General features: G+C 35.3%; 1 protein-coding gene and 1 pseudogene across 1 annotated transcript; one reads left to right on the forward strand and one right to left on the reverse strand.

The window, feature by feature from the left end:
- Nucleotides 1-251: 251 nt before the first annotated feature.
- Nucleotides 252-3,008, forward strand: LOC137240956 (tubulin beta chain-like; annotated as a pseudogene).
- Nucleotides 3,009-20,077: 17,069 nt separating this feature from the next.
- LOC137237887 (116 kDa U5 small nuclear ribonucleoprotein component-like) lies at nt 20,078-24,208 on the reverse strand. The gene is made up of 8 exons (XM_067762233.1): nt 24,128-24,208; nt 23,714-23,767; nt 23,461-23,617; nt 22,732-23,400; nt 22,580-22,671; nt 22,191-22,382; nt 20,624-22,126; nt 20,078-20,480 (listed from the first exon to the last, which is right to left on the reverse strand). The coding sequence occupies exons 3-8, from the start codon at nt 23,572-23,574 to the stop codon at nt 20,123-20,125; spliced, it is 2,928 nt and encodes a 975-aa protein (XP_067618334.1). The 5' UTR covers nt 23,575-23,617; nt 23,714-23,767; nt 24,128-24,208; the 3' UTR covers nt 20,078-20,122.
- Nucleotides 24,209-24,549: the final 341 nt, after the last annotated feature.

The following is a 24,549-nucleotide window of genomic DNA, read 5'->3' on the forward strand; positions in this document are numbered from 1 at the left end:
CGTCGTAATTGTTTTGAGGACTGTTTCGGATAACTTCTGGACCTTTTCGAGATTATTTCGTGATTTTTAACCTAATGAAAAAGTTATACAAATACATACATATGCTAGAAACAAATATACTCTTCTTCTAAAACTTATACAAAGAATATAAATTCTCATCCTAAAGTTTTTTTTTTTTTGCTCAATCTTATTTTCCTTTGGCTGTACTATCATTTTATCGAAGTAGCGGCGATTGAGAATTGTTTTTACAAATGCCTCAATCACTAAGCACTAACGTATCCTACAAATTGCTTCATACAAGTCCCATGTCGATGAAAGAGGTCGATACCCAAATGTTGAACATACAAAGCAAGAATAGTAGCTACTTTGTTGAATGGATACCAAACAACGTTAAGGTGGCGGTTTGTGATATACCACCACGTGGATTAAAATATCCGCTACATTCATTGGCAATACTACAGCCATACAAGAGATCTTCAAGCGTATATCGGAACAATTTACAGCTATGTTCCGCCGTAAGGCGTTCCTGCATTGGTATACGGGTGAAGGCATGGATGAAATGGAATTCACCGAAGCTGAATCGAATATGAACGATTTGATTTCAGAATATCAACAGTATCAGGTATGAAAGTTTGTTAAAATTTCGGCTAATGCTGTTGGTCTAAAGTGTATGTATGTACATTAGACTGGGTCGATTTATTAACCGATATCGCGATAGGATTTGGGCTCAGGAAAATAAAATTCCACTACGCATACCCAAAAAAATAATTTTCGAGCCTGCGAAATTTAATTTTTTTGACCTTTTTCGACTTTTACTTTTTTTCGACATTGATTTTTAAGGTTTTTTTCATGACCTACTAAAAAAATTTTCTGTTGATTGTATACATATGAAAATTTTTTAGTAGGTCATGAAAAAACCTTGAAAATCAAATTCGAAAAAAAGTCAAAACAAGTAAAGGTGTCTAAGTTCGGGTGTAACCGAACATTATATACTCAGCGTGAGCTTCAATTGTACATTTCATTTCAGATAAATTACTTTTCTACATAACACGTAGCACCGCCCATTTAAAAAAAATTTCATCCCATTTCCTCTTACAATAAAACTTGATAAGTGAAATATCATTGATTCAAAACTATTTTTTGCTAAGTTATAACTTATTATTCTAGTCTACGACCCTTTTCAACGTGTTTTATATCTAAGTTGTCGTGGTCTTTAACCGATCTCGTCCATTTTTTCTAGAAATATTTCCTGCTATAAGGAAAATTTGTGTACCCAATTTTATTACGATCCGTTAATTTTTCTTCGAGTTATGGCTTCCGAAACATAGAAAATTGCTTAGTCATAAAAGGGGTGGTGCCACGCCCATTTTTTAAATTTGAAGTTTTTCCTATTTATTGTTATAAATCCACTTGGGAAATGAAATAGCATTGATATAAAGCTATTTTTTGCAAAGATATAGCTTAATTTTATTCGTCCACCACCATTTTTAAAAATCTTTAATATAAAAGCGGGCGTGGGCCTTAACCGATTTCGTAAATTTTTCTTAAAAGCATTCCTTATAGTAAAGACAACCTCTCTGCCGAATTTTATTACTATAGGTTTAACGATTTTTGATTTATGATTAATAATATTTGTAAAATTGATTTACCATAAGTGGGCGGTGCTACGCCCATTTTAAAATTTTTATCAAGAGTCTGAATATCAGTACACATGTCAAAATTCAACATTCTAGGTGTATTATTTATTAAATAATCAGATTTTTTGTCTTTTCCAAAATGTTATATATATAAAAAGTGGGCGTGGTTATCATCCGATTCCGCTCATTTTCAATACCAATCTATTCTTATAAGCTCGTGTACCAAATTTGGTGAAGATAACTCAATGTTTACTTAAGTTATCGTGTTAACGGACAGACGGACGGACATGGCTCAATCAAATTTTTTTTCGATATCTATATCTTTCTCGATTCCTTTATACCTGTACAACCAACCGATATCCAATCAAAGTTAATATACTCTGTGTGCAAAGCACGCTGAGTATAAAAATGAAATTTCGCAGGCTCGAAAATTATTTTTTTTGGTATGCGTTGTAGAAATTTTTTTTCTTGAGCCCAAATCCTACCAAAAAATCTATGGCGGAATATCGGTTAACTTTGGCCATACAAATCGACCCACCCTAATGTACATACATATGTATCTGCTATCTTGCTATTGCATGTTTATGTTTGTGCAAGCGAACGCTCATAAATGAGGATATGAACGGAAGCGGAAATCGATTGCTTTTAATTAAAAATGGCTAGTGATTGTCGGCAGCAATGTAGCGCTTGGCCATGATAATTTTAGATTGTTGGTTGTTTATGTTCTTACATGCTCCAATGATATGCATTGGACTGTATAAGAATTTTGTTGCTAACTTTTTTTCTTTTTATATCGTTTTATTTTACAGGAGGCCAGCGTTGAAGATGACGTCGAATTCGATGATGAACACGCTGAGCGCGACGCATACGAAGAAAATGCTTTACAAAATGGCGGCAGTTGATAAACAATTGGGTGAAGTTGAACGGAGCGAGTGAGGAGAGTCGAACAGAATTTCGTCCAACATTGTTGAAGCAAATGTTTTGCTGTTGTTTATTTTAAAATGTAATTTTCAGATAATAATTTGTTAAGCGTCATACTGTTTTCACACAGAAACTTAATGATCTCATTTCACCTTCTAATGAAATCGTAAATTTTTTGCTTTCACACAGAAGTAACTGCTCGATTAGTATGAAGGATGAAATGTCAAGCGAATAAAATGACAATGCTATATGACAGACAATCATGACGGAACGATACAAGGTGGCAGCATGGTGACATACCTACAAACAAACAAAATTCCATGTACTCGTAAATTCGATGGACAAATGTCACAATCGTACTGCGCCGGAAGTTGATGTATCAAATCAAATAAAAAAGGTTATAATCCGCTGTTATAATCAACTGGTAAAACCAAAAACTAAGAAGCTGAAGGCTGCGAACAGAGTTGCATTGTGCTTTTGACTTCATTAGGCATTCGATTAGCTACTAATGAAATAATTATAGATTCGAATTTTGTAGGGAAGATTGAGCTCAATAAGCGTCTTAATGTAGAAAACTGCCTTTATTATTCAATAAGCCGGCTGTGTGAAAATAGTATAAACCTTTTAGAATAAAAAAGTTTATAAAATAAGTATTATTTTACAGTTATACAAATTTATAAAAGTTATTATTCCAAATAAAAGGGTGGAGCTTTGTCACAACGAATTTTATTTAGATGTGGGAGTGTGGTTCAGTGTAGTATACACAAGGAAAAAACCCTTAAATGACAAGGGTTACAAAAAGTATGGTTATAGCTAGATAATGTTGATAAATTAATTTATTGTTAACAATTCTAGCGACCAGTTTGTCACTGTTCAACTAATATTGCAATATGTTAGTATTTTATTTAACTTACCTCTCAAGTGGACGAAAATCGCAAAGTCATAGTACAGATTTACAAGTATGATATGTATGAGAAGGAAACAATTCCTTTCTCTTTCTAACACACTGCCGTTTGACACTTCGGTTAGTGTCAAACTAGTGTGGAACTCAGTGGAACCTGCGTGGAACATGCGTTTGACACTGAACGAAGTGTCAAAATTACCGGGGTTGCTGTCGTGGAAAGCGACGCAGGGAAACAAAAAAAGGAGAGGAATATCAGATATGGGTTGCCGTGATGGTAAATTTTGTTGAACGAATTTATGAAAATGTATTGCACCTATATGCGTCCTACAGAAAATTATACAAAAGTCTTGAATTAGGGTATCTGAGGACGCGTAGTTATTCCAGCATTATGAATACAAACACGAGTGCTAAGTTTTTGTACCCGTTCAAAAGATTTCCGCGAAAAACAGTTTGAAACGAAGGTCGACTGCAATAACCCGTCCAAAAATGTGGAAAGAGAAATGAAAAACGCGTTTTCTCCTGGTATCGGTAATCCAAAGGCGAAAAAGTATTCGAATTATTGGGAGCGAGGCAAAAACGCGTCTATTAATACCTCCCCCGACGGTTTTGGTCGTGTTTTAGCAATCGTCCCCGTTAATAAAGTATCACAATTTGTTAATTAAAATTGTTCAAAACATATGGATTTTAAAGAGAGATGTAATTAATTGCTCATTTGAAAGTAAATAAGGATATTTCTTTGTAATTTTACAATAAAAATTTTACACAGTTTTCGCTAGCAGCAACTACACTTTTCTTGGACCTAAGAAGTACAACAATGCCAAATATCATCCACACAAAAAACGAACAAGAACAAGCATTTTATCAGGTGAGCGTGACTGTGTATGTGCGCGCTGCTACATATCCTACTTGTAGACCTGTACTATGCGCAAAGTGAAAGATGTCCACTTGAGAGCGCTTGTTTTATAGCAACAGGTGCTGAGCTTTTACATTGCTATTAAGAGCTTGTGTATTCTAATTTTAAATGTTGTGTATATGTGTATCGTAACTAACATATATTGTGGAACATATTGTAGTGCTTTTGTGTATCATAAGTAACATATGTTGTGGAACATTTGTAGTGCTTTTATATTAACAGGGTTGTCGTTGACAACTAATAGTACTAACGGAGCATTTATATTACTAAAAGTAAATAGTTATACTCCTAAATTATACTTATGCTACAGTCTCCCCCTTGATGAACGTGAAGTAAACGTAGCGATCATCACACGTTTATTTGTTCTTCCTTGGTCTTCCTCGTTTCTGAATAGGTTGGACTGGAGTTGGATCTTGGTCTGCATTGGTACCTTTGTATAAAAGTGGATGCGTGATATGTCCCAAGTGGTACGTTTGGATAAGCTTTTGATGCAATTTCGTATGAGGTTGCACCGACTTTTCGTTTGACGACATAAGGCCCATCACGTTTTGGTACAAATTTTGAGGTGATACCCTTCGTTTCTTGACTCAGTACGTGAGTTGTAACCAATACTTCGTCTCCCACATCGATTTTAGCCTGTGGTTGTCTATGCTGGTCAGTATACATCTTGTTACGATCTTGTTCTACCTCTCGAGCGATTTTAAAATTGTCTGCAATTGTTTTCAAATACGGTGTAACTTGTGGAATAAAATTTTCACTTTCTGTTATTGTGCGTTATCATACTCTACGTCATCGAATGTACGCAATTATCTTGCAAAAATGAGATAAGCTGCTGTATAGCTGGTTGATTGATACTTAGCTGAGTTTATTGCAAATCGTATGGAGGGTAAACCTGTAGTCCACACATTGTGTTGATTTTGGACAAGGATGGCTAGTTGAGCCTCAACGTCTCTGTTTTTGCGTTCGACTGGATTACTTTCAGGGTGATAAACAGGTGTAAAAACTTGGTGAATTCCCATACAGTAAACTATTTGCTGCATAATTGCGGATACGAACTGCACGCCATTATCAGATTTAAGACGCCTAGGAACGCCATATCGTAAAAAGACTTCTTCGATTCAAATTTTTGCGCAATATTCGGCAGTTGCTTCTTTTAAAGGGAACAATTCTATCCAACGACTAGCGACATCTTCTGCAATCAGAATCCATTGATAGCCATCTTCCGTTTTTGGCAAACGACCAAATAGACCTACGGCAATAACTTCGAATCGTTGTTTGCTACTTGTTGCTTGAAGCAATCCCATTGGCTTCATGTTGCTTGCTTTGTATCGCTGGCATTCAATGCAGTTTCTAACGTACTTTGTAATTTCGGCTCGCATTCCAGGCCAGAAGTAACGACTTAAAATACGTGCTATAGTTCGCTCTGCTCCATAGTGGCCAGCTGTGCTGTCATCATGATACGTTTTTAAAATACTTCCGCGCTCGTGATCAGGTACGACGAGCTGTGCGTCATCTGCATCCTCGTTTGCATAACAATATAATACGCCGTTGTTCAAAACATAGCCACGAGTGTACCATAAGTTGGCGTTTTCGTTGGTTTCTTCTAATGAATGAATTACATTTTTCAAGTAGCTGTCCTTTAGTTGTTCTTCTCGCAGCTCATCAGGTTTATTATGTGGCAAGTCGATTTGAAAAGCATAAACGCAGTTTGTTTCAATTTCTTCCTCGTTACAGGGTGGTCGCGATAACATATCGGCAACAGAATTCGTTCTCCCTGGTGTGTAGTCGATTTTGAAATTATACTGCTGTATTTGTAGTGCTCACCTTGCTAGGCGGCCTGTTTGTGACTTTATAGTTAATAACCATTTTAACGGTTGGTGATCGGACACCAATAACACTTCAGCGCCTTCTATATAGCCTCTGAATTTCGCACATGCCCATACAATGGCGAGGGCTTCGCGCTCGGTAGTTGAATAATTATACTCAGTTGAGCAGAGCTCACAGAGTATATTAAGTTTGATTGGATAACGGTTGGTTGTGCAGGTATAAAGGAATCGAGATAGATATAGACTTCCATATATCAGGATCGAAAAAAAATTTGATTGAGCCATGTCCGTCCGTCCGTCCGTACGTCCGTACGTTCGTCCGTTAACACGATAACTTGAGTAAATTTTGAGGTATCTTGATAAAATTTGGTATGTAGGTTCCTGAGGACTCATCTCAGATCGCTATTTAAAATGAGCGATATCGGACTATAACCACGCCCACTTTTTCGATATCGAAAATTTCGAAAAACCGAAAAAGTGCGATAATTCATTACCAAAGACAGATGAAGTGATGAAACTTGGTGGGTGAGTTGAACTTATGACGCAGAATAGAAAATTAGTAAAATTTTGGACAATGGGCGTGGCACTGCCCACTTTTAAAAGAAGGTAATTTAAAACTTTTGCAAGCTGTAATTTGGCAGTCGTTGAAGATATCATGATGAAATTTGGCAGGAACGTTACTTCTATTACTATATGTACGCTTAATAAAAATTAGCAAAATCGGAGAAGGACCACGCCCACTTTTAAAAAAATATTTTTTAAAGTAAAATTTTAACAAAAAATTTAATATCTTTACAGTATATAAGTAAATTATGTCAACATTAAACTCCAGTAATGATATGGTGCAACAAAATACAAAAATAAAAGAAAATTTCAAAATGGGAGTGGCTCCGCCCTTTTTCATTTAATTTGTCTAGGATACTTTTAATGCCATAAGTCGAACAAAAATTTACCAATCCTTTTGAAATTTGGTAGGGGCATAGATTTTATGACGGTAACTGTTTTCTGTTAAAATGGGCGAAATCGGTTGAAGCTACGCCCAGTTTTTATACACAGTCGTCCGTCTGTCCTTCCGCATGGCCGTTAACACGATAACTAGAGCAAAAATCGATATATCTTTACTGAACTTAGTTCACGTACTTATCTGAATGCACTTTATCTTGGTATAAAAAATTAACGAAATCCGACTATGACCACGCCCACTTTCTCGATATCGAAAATTACGAAAAATAAAAAAAATGCCATAATTCTATACCAAATACGAAAAAAGGGATGAAACATGGTAATTGGATTGGTTTATTGACGCGAAATATAACATTAGAAAAAACTTTGTTAAATGGTTGTGACACCTACCATATTAAGTAGAAGAAAATGAAAAAGTTCTGCAGGGCGAAATAAAAAACTCTTGAAATCTTGGCAGGTATTACATCTATAAATAAATTAGCGGTATCCAACAGATGATATTCTGGGTCACCCTGGTCCACATTTTGGTCGATATCTGGAAAACGCCTTCACATATACAACTACCACCACTCCATTTTAAAACTCTCTTTAATACCTTTAATTTGATACCAATATCGTGCAAACACATTCTAGAGTCACCCCTGGTCCACCTTTATGGCGATATCTCGAAAAGGCGTCCACCTATAGAACTAAGCCCCACGCCTTTTAAAATACTCATTAACACCTTTCATTTGATACCCATATCGTACAAACATATTCTAGAGTCACCCCTGGTCCACCTTTATGGCGATATCTCGAAAAGGCGACCACCTGTAGAACGAAGGCCCACTTCCTTTTAAAAATACTCATTAACACCTTTCATTTGATACCCATATCGTACAAACAAAGTCTAGAGTCACCTCTGGTCCAACTTTATTGCGATACCTCGAAAAGGCATCCACCTATAGAACCAAGGCCCACTCCCTTTTAAAATACTCATTAACACCTTTCGTTTGATACCCATATTGTACAAACATATTCCAGAGTCACCGCTGGTCCACCTTTATGGCGATATCTCGAAAAGGCGATCACCTATACAACTACCACCACTCCTTTTTAAAACCCTCATTAATACCTTTAATTTGATACCCATATCGTACAAACACATTCTAGAGTCAGCCCTGGTCCACCTTTATGCGATATTTCGAAACGACGTCCACATATAGAACTAAAGCCCACTCCCTTTTAAAATACTCATTAACACCTTTCGTTTGATACCCATATTGTACAAACGCATTCTAGAGTCACCCCTGGTCCACCTTTATGGCGATATCTCGAAAAAGCGACCACCTATACAACTACCACCATTCCCTTTTAAAACCCTCATTAATACCTTTAATTTGATACCCATATCGTACAAACAAATTCTAGGGTCACTCCTGGTCCACCTTTATGGCGATATCTCGAAACGGCGTCCACCTATGGAACTAAGGATCACTCCCTTTTAAAATACTCATTAGCACCTTTTTTTTTGTACCCATATCGTACAAACACATTATAGTCAACCCTGATCCACCTTTATGGCGATATCCCTAAATGGCGTCCACCTATAGAACTATGGCCCACTCCCTCATAAAATACTCTTTAATGCCGTTCATTTGATACACATGTCATACAAACACATTCCAGGGTTTCCCTCGGTTCATTTTTCTACATGGTTATTTTCCCTTATGTTGTCACCATAGCTCTCAACTGAGTATTTAATGTTCGGTTACACCCGAACTTAACCTTCCTTACTTGTTTTTCTCTGCTATTGTCAAAAGTCGGCTCGCATATTCGATAGGGTGTTCGCATTCTTTCTCCCGCTGGATAAGAACAGCTCCCAAGGAATAAGCACTTGCGTCCGCCTTAATGATGAAAGGGACATTGTCTTCAGCTTGCTTCAAGATTGGAGGGCAAACGAGTCGTTATTTAAGCTTGTTAAAGGCTTCCCTTTGTGGTGTACTCCACTTCCGTTCAGCATTCTTTTTCATTAACTCCGTAAGGGGTTTGGCAATTTCAGCGAATCGGTCAATAAAGCGCCAATACCAACAGCAGGTTTGTATGAATGATATCAATTCTTTGATATTTCTTGGTTCTTTCCTGTGTGTAATCACCAGAGTCTTTTCGGGGTCAACTTGTATGCCTGCGGTCGTTAAAACGTGACCAAGGTATTTAACACTTGGGCAACAAAAACGGCATTTACTAGAATTAACGCGCAGCTTGAACTTTTCCAGCTTCAAGAGTACGCTTTTTAAGTCGTTTAAGTGTTCTGTAAATGATGGTGAACAAATGATTATATCATCAAGATATGCTAAAATGTGTACATTTGGCAGCGTTGCCTTAAAACGGTCGATTAGTCTTTGAAATGTGGAAGGTGCGTTGCGGAGACCAAACGGCATTCTCTTAAACCGGAATGTACCAAAAGGCGTAATTAGACATGTTTTGTCTCGGTCTCTTTCGGCAACAGCGATTTGAAAATACAAACTTTGAAGATCTAGAGTGGTCATAAATTTTGTGCTTTTTGCAGCGTGCAATAGGTCATCCATACGAGGTAAGGGGTATCGGTCGGGCTTTGTTATAGCATTTAACTTGCGATAGTCCACACATACACGAGTGCCACCATCTTTTTTAGGCACCATAACCACAGGTGATGACCACGCTGACTCACATTCTTCTATAACATCGTTTTCGAGCATTTTGTGAATCTCAGCTTTTAGTTCCTTTAACTTAGAAAATGATAATATATACGCTGGTGATGCAATCGGCTCGTGCTCGCCAGTATCAATAAAATGTTGTGTATATGGCGTCGATTCACACGACGCGGCAAAAACTTTTACGTGGGATTGAAGCATATTGTCGAGTTCAATCTTCTCTGATACTTCCAACCCTGAGCAATCTTTTTGCTTCAGTACTTTAAAATCAATAGAAAATAAGTCTACCTTATCAGCAATGTTTTGGTTATAGGTAACACCAGTAAACAAATTGGGCTTTATAGGTCTTTCAGGTGTAATCATGTTGGGTGGAATAGAATCTCTAAAAATACTTTGTACAATACGCGGTGAGTAATCGTTTGGCAAATCATGGCCATAATACTCAAACTCGGACATATACACTTGTTGGTGTTCAACTTCTCTGACTGCCGCTTCCCCGGGCTTACGTTTTATTGAGCTTACTTGTATAATTTCAATGTTTAATTCTAGTGGCAATGGGGTAGCGAAATCGAAACGTTGCGTTCGGTTACTTTCAAAGAACCAGTATCTTTGACCCATATTTAAAACTATTTCCGCTTGTTCCAAGAAATCTGTGCCAATTAGCGTTTTGTTGCCAACTGATTCTGGTAGGATCATAAATAGAATTTAAAGGTACGCCCACCTATTACTATATCGCAATTAGTTGTAAGGAATTTTTGAAGTTTCGTACTTCCGTCGGCAAGAGTTACTTCGCATTAAAATTTGCGGTATGTGCACCCTTTAAAATCCATTACGCGCTTCAAGTTTGCGCTAGCTACACTAGTTCGAGCGCCATGCCCTTTTTTGCGACAAAAAGTACATAGTACCGGACCACTTGCGTTAGCAAGAGCTTTATCAGCGTTCACGGTCGACATTTTGTATTCGCGCAGGGCCATCTCTGCTTCTCTAGCTTCGGCCAACAAATCGTCGAATGTATTAATGCGCCTACGACACACCCTGTCCCTAATTTGCAAATGAATCATGCCAAACAAAATGTCGATTTGGACGGATTCACTCTGAGCATCCGAGAGTTGAGAAAAAAGAGCACGCTTTTTGCGAACAAAAGTGTCAGCCGGTTAATTTTTAGCTTGTTTTGCTTCTGCGATTTCGGAATATATTCGCCAGTCAGGTTTAAGGGGACAAAAAGATTCGCGCAACATACGCACAACATCTTCAAAAGTGTTAGGTGCCTGTACACCGCGCCACCATTCTGCTGCGTCACCCCCTAGAATCATGGAAAGACCGGTGGTAGCGTCAGCATCACTTATTTTTTCTATAGCTTTGAACGTAGTTACGGCTGTAATGAACTCCTCAACTTTTGTGGAATCGCGTTGAACTCGCTCTTGAAACTGTTCGGGTGACAAATTAGCCATTTTATTGTTACTAATATTAGTTCGCTTTGCAATTCTATCGCTTCGGCGATATGTATTTAAACTACTCGAGAGGTTTGCCACGATGCTGGGCGCCAATTATAAAAGCTATTATTCCAAATAAAAGGGTGGAGCTTTGTCACAACGAATTTTATTTAGATGTGGGAGTGTGGTTCAATGTAGTATACACAAGGAAAAAAACCTTAAATGACAAGGGTTACAAAAAGTATGGTTATAGCTATATAATGTTAATATTATTTATTTATATTTAACAATGCTAGCGACCAGCTTATCACTGTTCAACTAGTTATAGCTAATATTATTTATTTATGTAGGTTGAACAATATAAGCGACCAGTTTATCACTGTTCAACTAATATTGCAAATATGTTAGTATTTTATTAAACTTACCTCTCAAGTGCATAGTACATGTTTACAAGTATGATATGTATGAGAAGGAAACAATTCCTTTCTCTTTCTAACACACTGGAGTTTGACACTTCGGTCAGTGCCAAATTATACAAAAGTTTTGATTTTTTGGGGTATCTGAGAACGCGTAGTTATTCCAGCATTAAGAATACACACCACGGGTGCTAAGTTTTTCTACCCGTTCAAAAGTTCTCCGCGAAAAACAGTTTGAAACCGTGGTCGACTGCAATAACCCGTCAAAAAATGGGGAAAGAGAAATGAAAAGACGCGTTTGTCCTGTTATCAATAGTCCAAAGAGAAAAAGTATTCGAATTATTGGAAGCGAGGCAAAAACGCGTCTATTAATACCTCCCCCGACGGGTTTGGTCGTGTTTTAGCAATCGTCCCGGTAATAAAGTATCACAATTTGTTAATTAAAATTGCCCAAAATATATGGATATTAAATAGAGATGTAATTAAATGCTCGTTTGAAAGTAAATAAGTATACTTCTTTGTAATATAACAATAAAAATTTTAAGCAGTTTCGATAGCAGCTACTAAACTTATTTTGGTCCTAAGAAGTACAACAGTGCCAAATAGCATCCACAAAAAAAACGAACAAGAACAAGCATTTTATCAGGTGAGCGTGGCTGTGTATGTGCGTGCTGCCAAAGACTCTATAAATATAAGATGGGACATTGTAGAGTACTAAAGCTTTGTGGAAATTGTGGGACGGCTGTACCAGGAATTCACCATACTTTTTGCTATGCTGTCCGCCTCAACATAGCTGATTTTATAAGGCTGTTTAACTTTGTAATTTATTTTGCCTTTGGAAAAATTACCTATTTGAAAATAAGCTGGCTGAAAAATATTGGCATAACAGGTTAAGTTAAATCAACAAATGAAAATCTCAGCCAAGCGATTTGTAAAAAAAAGCTAAGTTGTCTATTTCTTACTTTCTCGATATAGGGTGTGTTCGAGCTGCAGCAGTGTTACTTTTTATGACAGCGGATAACGTTCTTCAGCAACATTTGAGCAGATGTGGCAATTTCCCGCGTTCGTTGAACGAAATGTTGACCAATCTATTATCATCTCTAGGAAATTAGCGACATTCCATCAACTAAGCAGCACTTTAGCAATACTACTGTTATTATTTGGCTGCTCAAACACACCCATATAAATTGTGCATTAAATCTAAAATATAAAACTCAAAAATGACTCTGCTTGTTATGTCCGCAACATTTATTTAGTTCAAAGTCACAGCCAATAATAGCCAAAGCCATAATAATTTACACGGGTCATCAATTCTTTCTCTGATTCAAAAGCTGAACTACCAGCGCTACCGTCATCAGCTCAGTGTCATCATTGCCAGTAGCGCCAATAACACCAAACTCGTGCCTGACACACAAAAGTCGTTTCACACAATAGCGCAAGTGAAATGTACTACGCACTCACTACTAAGTAGCGTCAAAAATTCGCTTGGAGTAATTGCGTCAATGAGTTACCATTGAGCTGGCACCGCATTGGCGCTGGCGCCATGCAATTTACATCACTAAAATTGCGGGAATACTCAGGCTCATGACTTTTTTAATCCCGATGGTGAAAACGAAACAGGTGCAAAATGTATGGTGTATTCCTGGTGTAGCCGTTCCACTTTGTGGAGAATGAACGACTCTACAATGCTCCCTCTTATTAATCTACTCTCTTTGGTGCTGCTACATATCCTACTTGTAGACCTGTACTATGTCTCAAGTGGACGAAAATCGCAAAGGAAAGATGTCCAATTGAGAGCGCTTCTTTTATAGCAACAGATGCTAACCTTTTACATTGCTATTAAGAGCTTGTGTATTCTAATTTTAAATGTTGTGTATATGTGTATCGTAACTAACATATATTGTGGAACATATTGTAGTGCTTTTGTGTATCATAAGTAACATATGTTGTGGAACATTTGTAGTGCTTTTATATTAACAGGGTTGTCGTTGACAACTAATAGTACTGACGGAGCATTTATAATCACCCTTATCGCGAGTTTTATTTTCACCCGAAAATATTCAGTTTTTGTTCACCCTATCGCAGAGGGTGGCGAAAAATTGTTTCATGTTCGAAAAAGATTTCACCTTATCGGCAACTCTTTGTTCGGGCGAAATGAACAGCGGGGAAACCCAAATTTGTTCACTTATATTTTACAGGCGAACGAGAGGAAAACAAAATTTAAGTAATTTTTTGTTTTGAAATTTGATACTCTTATAATTATATGTTCTTTTATTATTAGAAATAAATCAATAAATAATGCACAATCGGAAGCTGAGTGGAAGAAGTGAAATTCCTGTATTGCTGTAAATTTCATTTTTTATGACAACGTATCAGTTGGCCAAGTTATCCATTGTGGACAAAGCAACGGTTTCAAAATGTTGAGCACCTCACTGAAACACGATTGGCTAAGACCCACTTCATGGTCCTTTCCGACGCCTTTTCCCTATGCGAAAAAACGAAGACATGTACACAATTTTACAAATAGTGGAACTCCAAATTTTTGCTTCAATGGTTGGTTGTTGTTGTTGTTGTTGTTGTTGCAATGCTCGCCCCACCTAATAGCCATAACCGATCACAAATTGTCATCAATATCCTCTAACGGGAGTCCAAGGAAACTTGCCGTTTCAACAGGGGTGGACCATAAGGAAAGGGGTGTTAGAGGCGTTGGTTCCACATTACAATTGAAGAGATGGTTGGTGTCACGTGGGGACACGTTGCAAGCGGGGCATACATTTTGTATGTCGGGGTTGATTCTGGATAGGTAAGAGTTTAACCTGTTACAGTATCCAGAACGAAGTTGAACAAGAGTGACACGCGTTTCCCTGGGGAGTATGCGAGTTATATATACATGTTTATATTATTAAGTTCGTTGTTTAAGTCTTCTGTTTTGTATTGTCCTTTTATTATTTATGTACTGGTTTCCTATAAACTTTAATTGTTTCAATAATTTTAATTTTGAACACATACGTTGGGAAGATAGAAAAAATATGATTTGAAAATGTCATTGAAATTAGTTTAGTTTTTAAGAAACTTGAATACATGAAGGCGGATATAAAAGAAAGAAATTAAAATAAAGAACTTCAATATACTGGAGAAGGATATATTAATTATTAAAGGACTCTTAATTAATGAAAGTGGTGACGAGGATGGGATTTGTTCGATAAACGAGCATACATTTGAGATAAAAAATAAAAAAAATAAAAAAAAAAACAACAAAGACTAAGTGAAAAACGTGCTCGTAAAATACATAATCTTCTAAAGAGGCTCATTTTTAATTTGGACAAATTTAAATATTTAAAAAAAATAGACAGTTTTGGAATTATATTTCATAATCCGTGTTATTAAATATACGGATAAGATATATACATAAATAAATTTATAAAATCAAATACTAAAACAAAATATATCCAAAAAAATGGCACTAACATTAGCTGAATGCTTGAGGGAAGCACGAAGTATTCCTGTATTCAATGGAGAGAGTGAGTATAGTCTAAATAACTTTTTGAGAGATGTAGCGACTGTGCTATCGTTAACACCCGAGGAGCATATAAGAACTATTCAATGTGTACTGGCAAATCGTCTTCAGGGTAAAGCATTACGTGCAGTTGAATGTTTGGTAAATCCAACGTGGGAACAAACGCTTCAAAGGCTACGTGAGGAATTTGGAGTTAAGAAATCTTTTATACATCTTCGAAATGAAGCGATGAATGTGAATGCTTCAAATATTGAAGAGCTGCATGTTGGTTTAAGGAAAATTTTACATTTGATGAATTCGAAGTTTTATTTAGAGGGAAATATTGATATTTTGTATACTCCTATAAATATTGAAAGAATAATTTTTGATGTATATATAACTTTTCTTCCAATATTTATTAAAACCCTTCTATTACAAAATAATATACAGAATATTGATCAGGCATATAGCTATTATGTAGAGAATAATTTAATTAAAGAAATCAATATTAATATTAAATCTTATAATCCTGAACAATCTAACATGAGGAAATTTCAAGGAAATTGTTATGTAGAAAAAAACAAACAATTTAATGCTAACAGTTTAAATAATTCAAATTCCCCTAAATTTCAGCAGTTTAATAACAATCAAAATCATAACAGAAATTATTTTAGACAGAATGGTCGTTATGAAAATAATAATAGTGGATATAGAAAATTTAATGGCCAAAATTATTTAGAGCCAATGGAAGTTGATTCTCTGGACACTGTATCAAATTTTCGTTTACGGCCTCAAGAACGTCCAAATTACCAGTAGTTGTTTTGACGATAAATAATATCAAAGTAAGATGTTTAATTGACAGTGGTGCATCAACAACTTTAGGAGATTTCAGAATATTTAATAAATTCCGGAGTAGGAGAAAATTACAAAAGCCTTTAATGCTTAATACATTGTTAGGGTCAAGTTTAATAACTGAGGAAGTTGTTACGAAAGTGCCGTTGGAATTTAACAAATTAAATGAAACAATGTCAATAAAATTAGTAAATATTAATAATAAAAAATTTGACTGTGTTTTGGGAATAAATGTTTTAAGTCCAATTGGAGCTCAAATAAATTTTTTGGAAAATAAGCTTGTTGTTAATAATTCAGAAATTTCTCTTTATGATGATGAATTATACGGTTTAGAATTCAGTGACGTATATTTTATAGAAAAAAATGATTTAAATATAAATGGCTTAATAGGTGAAGATTTAAATGAGAATGAAAAGAATAAATTAAAGACTTTTTTAGAACAAAATAAAAATTTATTTTATTAGGAAGGTCAAAAATTATCAGCGACTAATTATGTTAATCATGAAATCATTACAATTCCCCATAAGCCAATATATTGTAAAAATTATAGGTATCCATATGCATTAGAAAAAGAAATTAATATGCAAGTTGAAAATATGTTAAAAGATGGAATAATAAGACATAGTAGATCTCCGTATAATTTTCCACTTTGGATAGTTCCTAAAAAAATTGATAATTCAAAGCAACAGAAATGGAGAGTTGTTGTCGATTTTAGAAAATTAAACGAAGTTACAGTTAATGATAAATTTCCTATTCCGCATATAGAGTCATTGTTTGAGAAACTTGGTAGAGCTCAATATTTTTCAACTATTGATCTTGCAAAGGGATTTCATCAAATTCTTATGAATGAGGCTGATATTGAAAAGGCTGCTTTTTCTAGTCCAATGGGTCATTTTGAATATTTGAGAATGCCCTTTGGTTTGAAAAATGCGCCAGCAACATTTCAAAGAATGATGAATTTCGTTTTGAGTGAATTTGTAAATAAGATTTGTGTACTTTACATGGATGATATTTTGGTTTTTTCCACTTCAATAGAAGAACATTTTGAAAATTTGGCAAAAATTTTTAAGTGTCTTAAAGAACATAATTTGAAGATTCAATTTGACAAATGCAAATTCTTATCAAAAGAAACGGATTTTCTAGGTCATAAAATTACTCATCAAGGTATAAGGCCCAATCCAGATAAAATTTCTGTATTAAATAAGTTGGATATACCAGCAACTGTTAAAGAGATAAAGTCTTTTCTGGGATTAACTGGATATTATAGAAAGTTTATTAAAAATTACTCCTTAATAGCAACTCCTATTACAAATTGTTTGAAAAAAGGGTCAAAGATTGATATTAATAATGTGGATTATATACAAGCGTTTAATAAATTTAAAAAAATATTAGTGTCACCTCCTATTTTATCATTTCCAAATTTTTCTAAAAAATTTGTTCTTACGACAGATGCCAGTAATTCAGCTATTGGTGCAGTGCTTAGTCAAAGTGGTAGACCAATTTGTTTTGCAAGTAGGACATTAAATGGACATGAGCGAAATTATAGCACAATAGAAAAAGAATTACTTGTTATCGTTTGGTCAGTTAAATATTTTAGGCCTTATTTATATGGTAGAAAATTTCTTGTTCAAACTGACCACCAACCATTGAAATGGTTGTTTTCTTTAAAAGAACCAAACTCACGTATAATAAGATGGAAAATATTGTTGAGTGAATACGAATTCGAAATTGAATATTTAAAAGGTAGAGAAAATAAGGTGGCTGATTTTTTAAGTCGTATACCACAGAAAAATAACATTGAGGATAATAAAGATTTCGGAATAGAATCTTTATTTGAAAACTCTTTAGAAATAACTGATGATTTAAATGAACAATTTTTAATTTCGGATTCTATTATTAATAAGTATTTAATGCAAATACGAATTGTAAAAAAAAAAAAAAAAGATTTTGAAACAATTTTTGGAAAATATAAAATTATTTATATTTCTCAGCAGGATATACACAAAACACATTTTTTGAATGATTTGCTTCGGCGTTATTTGAAACAAGGAACAGTAGGCATATATTCTGAGTTAGATGATTGTGAGTACAGCGTTATAAAGGAAATGTTAATTAAATTATTTTCCAGAAAAATAATTAGATTCACAAAGTGTAATAAATTGGCAATCGATGTTTGTAATAAGGAAGATATTTTTGAAATAATAGAACGTATCCATAATGAAAGCAATCATAGGGGAATTTCTGAAAATTTTGAGGAAATTAAATTAAAATATTTCTATCCAAATTTAAAAAAAATTATTAATAAATATATTAATAGTTGTATTATTTGTTTTGAAAATAAATACGACCGTCAACCTTTCAAAAAAAAATTTAATCAAACATTGACTCCAAATGGCCCAAACGAAATTGTACATATAGATATTTTTCAAGTTTGTAAAACGTATTTTTTAACTTCAATCGATAGATTTACGAAATTAGCTTCAGTTCATAAACTTTTTGATAAGAATATGTGTACGGTTAAGATTAAATTAGAGGAAAGAATAGCAATACTAGGCACTCCAAAACTTTTAATAATGGATAACCAATTTAATAACGCCTTAATTAAAATGTTTTGTTGAGAAAAACAGATTGAAGTGCATTTTACTACCCCAAATTCGCATACAGGTAATTCAGATGTTGAAAGATTTCATTCAACTCTGCTAGAGCATATTAGGATTTTGAGAAATTCAGACGATATTGAAGAAATAGTAATTAAGGGAGTTGGATTTTATAACAATACGATTCATAGTACAACTAAAATAAAACCAATCGATTTTTTTAATAGATCTGATATTGATTACAATAAAATCGCTTATGAAATGAGCCAAAAAAAGAAATATGTTATAAACAAAATTAATAAAAAGAGAGAGAATATACCAAATTTCGATACAAGCAATATTTATATTAGAAATCCGAAGGCAACCAGACAAAAAATAGCAAAAAAATTTGTCAAACACAAAAATTTTAATAAAATAGATTTTTCTCAGATTAAAAGACCTTTAAGGCAATTTGCAGAGTAATAATTTCCGTTTGTTATTTTTGTTAACTTAAAAATAATTTGTTTGTGGATTTTGAATTGAAATTCGAAGGGACTCGAATTATATGAGGAGGGCGAGTTATATATACATGTTTATATTATTAAGTTCGTTGTTTAAGTCTTCTGTTTTGTATTGTTCTTTTATTATTTATGTACTGGTTTCCTATAAACTTTAATTGTTTCAATAATTTTAATTTTGAACACATACGTTGGGAAGATAGAAAAAATATGATTTGAAAATGTCATTGAAATTAGTTTAGTTTTTAAGAAACTTGAATACATGAAGGCGGATATAAAAGAAAGAAATTAAAATAAAGAACTTCAATATACTGGAGAAGGATATATTAATTATTAAAGAAGGACTCTTAATTAATGAAAGTTGCGTTCCTCTTCCGCAAGTTTTGGATAATTTGGTTGGTGGCGAGGAGTGGTAAGAATAACTAACAAATATTAGAATGCCGACTTGTTTAGCCTGTAATATTGGCGAAAACTAATTGAAAAAAAATTAACTTGTTACTCAAAAGTGCTGAAAATAGTAAATTTTAGCTTACAAAATTTAAACAATTGTAAGTAAATTATTTGTTCACTGCCAATTCGCAATAGAGCATCAGCTGTGTCGAAGTGAACTTTTGTTCGCCCGAAATTGCCGATAGGCGGAAAAAGTTCACCCGAACAAAAGAAGTGAAGGCGAACACTTTTCCGCGAGAACTTCGCGATAAGTGTGATTACTAAAAGTAAATAGTTATACTCCTAAATTATACTTATGCTACAAATTATTTTTACAAAAGCAGGTAGGAAATTGATAAGCAGTTACAACTTTCCATATTGTGCACCGTTAACATTTGATGTTAACATTTTACTGGCGACCTCTACCGTAGTACACAGTACAACGCATGCTGTATCCAAAAGCTTTTAAAGCTTATCGTAATGAGTTATTAGCTTTTTGAAACTTCATAAAACATGTTAAGTATTTTTATAGCAAGTTTATTATTCAATACATATTAGAGTACAATTTATATCGGATAGTTCAGCAGCACATCCTGCCGCGCCAACTCCAACAACATAGGATCGTCGAAGAATTTGTTGATGGAGACATCCTCTGACAAACCCTTACGACGCCGTGTCTTAATCATAAATTCACGTGCTAGATGTGACGCCTGTTGTGGTTCAAGTGGCCGTATTACAATAGATTTGTCCAAGGGATCGCCTGGCACAATTTGCCAATGATGAAATACGGACAAACAAAAAGCTTGTCCCTGTGTATGCGTACGCAAATCTGTCTCGAAACCAAACGAGTCAATAGCAGGTATAAATGCTTTAATGGTATATAAAGGTGAACCGGATACTGGTGCATCCTGTGTGACGTGACCTCTGAAAAAAAGTTTTTTTTAATTGAAAACTTAACGTTAACAGGTTTAAAATTGTAACTAAAGAAAAAGAACAAGGACTATCACGTCTATAAGACCCATGGATGGATTCTATTAAAAATGAAAAAATATTGTCAGAAAACTCACCTTCTTCTTGCTAACACTGTGTACACTGCAGACACACAATCGGCTGGCGCTTGCACTTCCACAAACAAATATGGCTCCATTAAACGTGGTGTGGCCATAAGAAATGCCGAATATGCAACACGACGCGCTGTTGGTATAACCTGGCCACCACCACGATGCAACGCCTCACCAGCTATAACAGCATCTAATATTTTAAATTTCACGTTACGTATGGGCTCCTCACATAGCGGTCCTTCACGTGTACCCCACTGAAAGCCCTGAACAATGGAGTCTTTCACTGATGTCAACAAATTTTTGTCAACTTCGGAGGGTAGTGTATCATCGACCAGAATATTTGGACCAGTTGTGTCGGGACCAAAAGCCCAAATCGAACGAGCAGCCAGCAAATCCCAATCGTAATTCACTTGGAAGAATTCTCCAAGACGCTTTTTATTCCAGTTTATTGAAACTACTTCATTTTCAATATCCTCAGCTAGGCCCTTTTCCAAAGGTTCAGAAATCATTGTAATTTTATTCTTTTTATTTGGCGTTTCAGCAAAACATTTGAGTGAGCTTGTTTCCACAACTGTTTCACAAAAGGCTACCACAGGATCGGCAACTTTAATATCAATTTCAGAATACATTTTACGTAAATCATGCATAACGCAATCCAGATAGAGTTCACCAGTACCCAAAATTACATGTTCGCCAGATTCCTCTACACGAGTCGATAGCAGTGGATATGATTTATTTGCTTTACGTAAGCCGTCCAACATTTTTGGCAACTCTGAAGGATTGACTGGCTCAACAGCTATTTTTATAATACTCTGTGTATTAAATTTCAAAGGGCGAAATATATATAATTCCTCTGGTGCATTTATATCCACTATACTAGATGTTTTAACAATGCATTGATCAATGCCCTCAATTAATACCCAGTTTCCAGCCGGTACACGGTTTAATTCCACTTTATAACGTGCTTCATATACCCAAAGGCGCCCAACTTGTAGAACACGTGAGTCCTCTTCATCTTGCAAGGTATAATTTTCACCCAAAACACGTACTTCTTGTCCGGCATGTAGAGTACCGGATATGACGCGCGCCATAACTTGAAAAAATGTACAATCATCTGTAGGATACATTTTAGCGCTATGCACCATGAGTGTGCCGTTTTGATTGCATTCCATCATATCCTTATAAATATCACCCTCTTTTGGTCCTGTGTAAATGTGATCCACCTTACGTTGAGCGTTATCTAATGGTGAACTGATATGTTCTACGCACATATCAACAAAACCATTGAAATCTCCCATAAAGCGATTGCAAACAAGACGCAACAACGGGCGTATATTGGATTTCATTTCCTCTTTAGTGATGCGTACATTCAACTCAGCTAAGGTATCAGCGAGTGTTGTATCAACATCGCCTACGACTTGAGCAATTACCTTGTACATGGGTTCCAAAATGAATTCCACAAAGCTGCGCTGTGCAGAGTTGTGTGGTGGTTTTTTGGTGAATTTCCGACTATGGAAAAAGAATTGCGTGAATTAAATTTATTAAGCTAGTATTGACTCAACATGGAACTTACGATTTGCTATGAAAATACATATCACCCCATAGTCGTTTAGCAAACTCATTATAATTAATTCCATCATAAGTGTCCGCGTAGAGTTTGGCAAAAGATTTCAACGTGAAGCAGAAGCCATATAGCGAACTGGCGAAGCAAACATTCCCCAAGGCAGGTGAAACAAGCAGATTATCATTGTCATTGCCATAAGTGCTAGAATGAAATATAAGAATGAATTAAAAACATTCGCTAATCAGAAACAAGCGAGCTTTTGTTTGGAGCTGAATGTAATACTAAGCATAAACATATCTCGATCATAAAATCATTGATCCTGATTAGATGACCTTAATAATAGCTCATAATATATGTTGGCATGCGCATAAATGTGTTCATATATCGTTAACAGTTACCTTAGCAAAGCATTGATTTCTTCAACAATATGCTTTAATTTGAAATAAGCATCTTGCGGTGGGAGTTTCAATTCCAATACCAGGCGATCAATCTACATAAAATTTTGTTATTATATTAAATAAAATGTTTATTCGTATTCAGGAAACTCCACCTTATTAATGCACACAGTTATCGCCATTTTCTCTTGCACTGCATGCTTTAACAAACGTTCCGTATTTAACATCACACCTTCTGCAGCATCTACGAATAGAACAATCCCATCACACATACGCATAGCTGCTGTCACTTCATCGGAAAAGTTCACATGCCCCGGTGTATCGAACACATTCATAAGGAAGCTTTTTTGCTTCACATCCTGCATTACCAGCGTAACAGGAGTGGCTTTAATGCTGCAACCGCGCTCTTGTTCAGTGAAGAGAGTATCTGTGTAACGTAATGTACGTTCCTCAGCCTGTTCGAATTGTGGATGCGTTTGACGTATAAGACAATCGACAAATGTAGTTTTTCCATGATGTAAATGCCCAACTAAAGCTACGTTGCGTATTAGTGGTGGAGTGTCCATCAAATCGGCCATGAATTCCATATCGTAAGTTGTTTCTGGCAACTCTTGTTCTTTAATTTGGAACTTCAATTTTTTTACAGGTTCAATTATAGGTTTATCGAGTGGTTGTGCATCTTCTTCTTGTACAATAGTTTCTACATCAGGACCATACACTTCAACTGCTGTTGGATAGTAGCGTTTATCTTCATGCAGCACAACGGCGGTTACTTCTTTATCTTCATCATCTGGATGTTCTTCTTCTTCGTCCATTGCCTCTTCCTATATTAAAAAAGTAACAAGTAAATATATGCCAAAGCCTTATATTTCACAGTAACTTACATCTTGGTCATCCTGAGCCTCTTGTTGTCCATAGATACTTTGTTCATCATCTTCGTCACTATCCAGTTCTGGCCCAATATAATTGCCGAATTCATCATACAAATCAGAATCCATGTTTAACTTCTCATAAAATAACTACAATTCACTTTTGGAACACCTGCTTATGGGATTACATGTTAAACGTTTAATAGGTATGGTGGACAATCCTGAGTAAAACCCAATTCGCAACTGGCAATGAGCTTTCGAAACTTACTTGAAATACTTCTCGACTAGCAGATTATTGTGAACTGCTCCTAATGCTTGCAATATTGTAGTCATTGTTTACTATATAGTTTGGCAGCTTAAGTAGAGGTTATGTTGCGAATAGAGTGGAAGGCAGTGGACTAGGCAGTCGAATGTCATATAATGAAGGAATGGTGTTCGGAGTTTTTTCAAAGTTAAAAAAAAAACTGATAAAAGTTTTAATATAAATAAAACTATTGTTTTAATAACAACAAAAACGCCTTATATATTCTATATACATAAATTCGTAATGATTATCTCACTTTAAAATTTGAGTTAAATAATCTAAAGTTTTTTTTTGAAACTGAGTCGAGAACTGTGCGTGTGAATGTGCGAATTTTCACCGATCAGTTGTTAGTTGCGCTACTTGGTAAAATTTACAATGATTGTAGTTTTATTGAAAATTGCAATAACAATAACTGCAACCTAAACATGCAAAACACGCAAATTACAGCTGTCAAAGGTCAAGAACGCCGGTACGCATGGTTGTATTCGTTTTGTAACAAATTTTACCTATGAGTCCCGGGATGTTAAATCCGACTTTATTGTCGGCTTAGGCAAGGTGCACACGAGGCTTCGCGTCATAGACGCTGCAGGCGAAATTTGTACGCGTTGATGCCGAACACACGTATTTGAATGGAGAGCTGCATACGAGGCGTCAGCTGCATGAAAGCGACAAAGCATGAAATTTTCGTGTAGCTAAGCGTACAGCAATGTTGGTCACTGAGCGTACGTACGCTTGAAAAAAAGGAAGAACAAGATGTTTGTTTACATTTTTTTGTATGCAAATTTGTGTAACTAGTTAAA

This window comes from Eurosta solidaginis, chromosome 1 (genome assembly GCF_040869045.1).
Source record: "Eurosta solidaginis isolate ZX-2024a chromosome 1, ASM4086904v1, whole genome shotgun sequence".
In the NCBI taxonomy this organism is placed as follows: Eukaryota; Metazoa; Arthropoda; class Insecta; order Diptera; family Tephritidae; genus Eurosta; species Eurosta solidaginis.